Here is a 4,120-nt window from a genome sequence, read left to right as displayed (position 1 = left end):
TCCCATACGTTTTTTTATCCACTTAGTCATTTATCGATTTATTTTATGGTTAAAATCATAATTGTGAATTTCTAACAACTGATAGTGGATTTTGTACACTCTATTCTCCAATTTGTTTTCTTTTATATTAATGGTATGTATCAATTGCTATGCAACATTAGTATTTGATATTCTTCTTTCAATGGTTATGTTTTAGTTTGATGAGGTGGGTCTGGGTGGTGCAAAGTTTGAATATTTATAGTTTGGAGTGAATATTTATTTTTTTCTGCTTTAGCTTTCATTATTATATATTCACGCTCTAACTACACATGCTATATTTTTCAGCTAATTTTTGTTGAGATATTGAATTTGTCTCTCTATCTTGAAAATTTTAAGTTTGGCAAATATATGCATTTAAACCATTTTTTCAAATTTTTTTTGAAAGCCTCTGTTCCTATAGAATTAAGATAGTTCTTTCTTAGACTCTTCCACTTATGTGAACCTATTATTCTACATAATGAGAGTTTTGAGATTAACTATTTTGCATTGTGTGCATTGTGCATCCTGTTTTCTAGAAAAATAGCTATTCATATTTCTTAAATGATATAGAGCTATGAAGTTCTCAAAAAATTTGTTTATGTGATATATAATATTCTATGCTCTTTTGAACATCCATAATTGTATTTCTCTTATTATCATTATTATTTTGACTGCTGCTATATTAATGTTTATATTTATAATTTTACATGACTTTTGTGGTATTATGTAGCATGTGAAGTTGGTGATCGTGCCATTACAATGTTAGATGATCTTAATCATAGGAAAAGGTTCTTTTTCTCTGGTGTGTGTTATTATCTATGACTATTAACAAGTTTTATGGTCAAACATATGGGACTATACTTGCCATAGCATTTTTTACACACGGACAACTTTATGCAAGATTAAGGGTATTAGTTTAGAATAATTCATTCAAGGCAGAAGGTACAATCATAAATATTGTTTATAGAAAAATTTAGTAGATCATGTATAATTTTAAAATCTATTTAATATGTAATTTTAGATCTTTATATTCTTCTATAAATTTGTTACTTTTTTGTATGAATTATTTTTGAATACTTATTTACTTTAGTTTACAATTTTTCTATCATGTATTTATTATAATATCTTAATCTTAACTTATATGTTTTTACAATTTTATTAAAGGTAAATTAGATAATTTTATTCTTATGATCTAACTTAAAATAAAAAATTTATATTTAATTAGTTATTCTAACAATAGCTAAATATTAACTTATTTTTATTAAATTTTGCATACTCGTGCATCGCACGGGACACTTCGCTAGTATACATAATTTTCCAGCTGGCTACTCTTGTAAAATAATCTTCTAGGAAAGAGAAAACACACATTCTTGATTCTCTTATTTGCTTAAATGTTAATATATTTTTGTCTATGAAACACGAACACTTTGTTGAGTTATCGTGTCTGCGTATCGGACACATTTTGGACACGACACTCACCGACATTTATCCGATACGTGTGTCTGTTGTGTCCGATCGTGTCTTAATAAAAAATAAAAATTTTTTTTCCAGACACACCTGAACACACCTAAATACCATCAGGTGTTAGCGTGTCTTGTCTTATTCTTAACATATATTTTAAAAATAAATTTAGATATAGTATATATTATTATTATTTATTAAAACAAAAAATATTTTAAATACTTGATATAATTAAAATAAGACATTAAAAATAATTAAAATATTATACGATTTATTTAAAAAATACTTTATATTTTATATGTATACGTGTTCCCGTGTCATATAAAATTTTAAAATTCGTATATCAATGTGTCCGATGTCGTGTCGTGTCCTGTGTCCGTACTAGTATCTATGCATCATAGGTTTTTGTTAATTATTTACATAAATAAAAAAAAAGACGCTTTGAAAATTATGCAAAAATTAGAGTAACATAATTGATGATATATGAAACAACCCATCCACCTATAAAGATCTCATTGGTTGTGTGTTTGACAGAATAATCCGCACATAGAATATTTGACTGGAATATAATATATTAATATGCAATGAATAATCCTATGCTCTCATGGGATTTTACGACAAACAAATTAAACCAACAAGGATGTTTTGATTTGTTACGTTCCTTATATTTTGGTCCACTATTTTGTTTGCATGAAAGAACACACACCTCTATTTTATATTTTAATTTGTCTCATTATTATGTCAATTAATCTTAATTCATCCACATACCAATAACAATAATCCTTCATATCATGGAAATTGACACCAATAATACCGACCCATATGAAATTCATCGTTCAAATACAAGCACCATTATTAACCCACCACCATCTGATGATAATGATCCTTTCTACAAATCCATCATTGATGCTTTTCGTAGAAAGCGTGGTGTTATCATCATTGCTGCTTTAATCTTAGTAGTTTCCGTTTCTTTCTTTTGCACATTTTGGATTCTCCTAAGACCTCATAAATCACAATTTTCTCTAGTCCTCAGTGCCTCCTATTCCAATCCTACGGTAGAAAATTGTTTCAATTACACCTTGAATGAACCCCTTAAAATTATCATAGCAAACCCAAACGATGCTGATTTGGTTATTGGTTCCTTAAATGTGTCTGTGTTTTATCACGACACTACTAAGGTTTGGGCCACCGTGGTGAATGGTCCCATCCATGTGGGAAGCATGAAGGTAACAAGAAGAATCTATTATTAGGCACTTAGAATTGTCTAATTATATAAGAAGCTTGATTAGTTTATATATATGTGTAGGAGACAATAAATATTTTGTGAAGTTTTTTTATAATTTTAGATGTAATATAAGCATGTATGTAATTATATGTTATGAAACCACTTTTTTTTTTTTAATTAAAGTATAAGTAGAAATGATTAGTTACATAATTATTATATTTTTAATATGTCTTTTCACACAATAATTGTTTTAAAATTTGTGTTGTATAAGCTTTTTTTTTTATTTATTTTATACTAAAATTTTTTCTTTTAGAATCATAAAAGATCGAACTCCTAGATTTTTAAGTCATAAAAATTTTGATACTTTGTCATGAAAACATTCTTTAAAAAATTTAAACAGATAGGAGAAGGTACATAAATGATTATATCTCTAACATTATAGATAGAATGCATAAAATTATAGTTATTAAATTAAATAAAAAATACTATATATATACTAAAACTAACTACTAAAATCAATCAACATGTGTTGTTTATTTTATTTTTAATGTATATTTTATATTTTAATATATATTTTATACTAGTAACTAATTTTAATGACTAATTTTAATAGATACTTAATATGTTTGAAATTAAATAAAATAATTTTAGATTATTATTTATATATCTAAGATTACCATATATTTATATTGTTTTAAGTAATAAAAAAAGCTAAAAAATTATTAGAATTTATTGTTTTTAATTATTAATTTAATTTTTTTAGTATAATTTTTTAGTTTAGTAATTTAATAATATATTTTATTTAATATTTTTAAATATTAATAATTAATTGATTATCAAAAATAATAAATTCTAATAATTTTTTATCGTTAAGTAATAATATTCATCGTGTAAGTTTATACAGGTAAAGATGATGTTTGAAAGGGAAGAGAGAGCACATAACAAGATGGATGATCACAATGTAACGTCATGGGAACAAGTTGGAGGAGTTCTCGATCCGATCAAGAATACCCATTTCGGGAGGGGTGACTTCATTGCGAAGATCTCAGTGATAAGGGCGAAATTTAAGAAGCTAGGTGGCCTGTTTATATGGAGAATGCATTGGGATGTTCGGTGCAACATTTTGGATGTTACTGTGTCCGATCCTGATGGCCATAATAAATGGGATTCCACTGGCTTAGGATTTTGTCAAGATGAATAGATGCTTTAGTATGTGTTATGAACTTATGATCATACTTCTCATAACTGAATCAATAATTAAATCGATTAAATTATTGATTTATTGGTTTAACTAATAAATTATTGATTAAATTGATAGAATTAATTTTATATAAATAAAAATTATAAAATAATAAAAAATTAAGTAAAATGATAATTAGGTTTTTGAAATTTTTGAATTTAAATTAATTAGCCATT

General features: G+C 25.8%; 1 protein-coding gene across 1 annotated transcript; it reads left to right on the top strand.

Annotated features, from left to right (window-relative positions):
- Window positions 1–2,270: 2,270 nt before the first annotated feature.
- Window positions 2,271–3,905, top strand: LOC110269576 (uncharacterized). Its single transcript, XM_021117529.2, has 2 exons — window positions 2,271–2,705; window positions 3,609–3,905. Exons 1-2 carry the CDS (start codon window positions 2,271–2,273, stop codon window positions 3,903–3,905), a joined length of 732 nt encoding a protein of 243 aa, XP_020973188.1.
- The last annotated feature ends 215 nt before the right edge of the window (window positions 3,906–4,120 follow it).

Source organism: Arachis ipaensis, chromosome B3, assembly GCF_059453495.1.
Source record: "Arachis ipaensis isolate K30076 ecotype BB chromosome B3, ASM5945349v1, whole genome shotgun sequence".
NCBI lineage: Eukaryota > Viridiplantae > Streptophyta > Magnoliopsida > Fabales > Fabaceae > Arachis > Arachis ipaensis.
The sequence above is the reverse complement of the archived record's forward strand: the minus strand, read 5'-3'. Positions and strand labels throughout refer to the sequence as shown.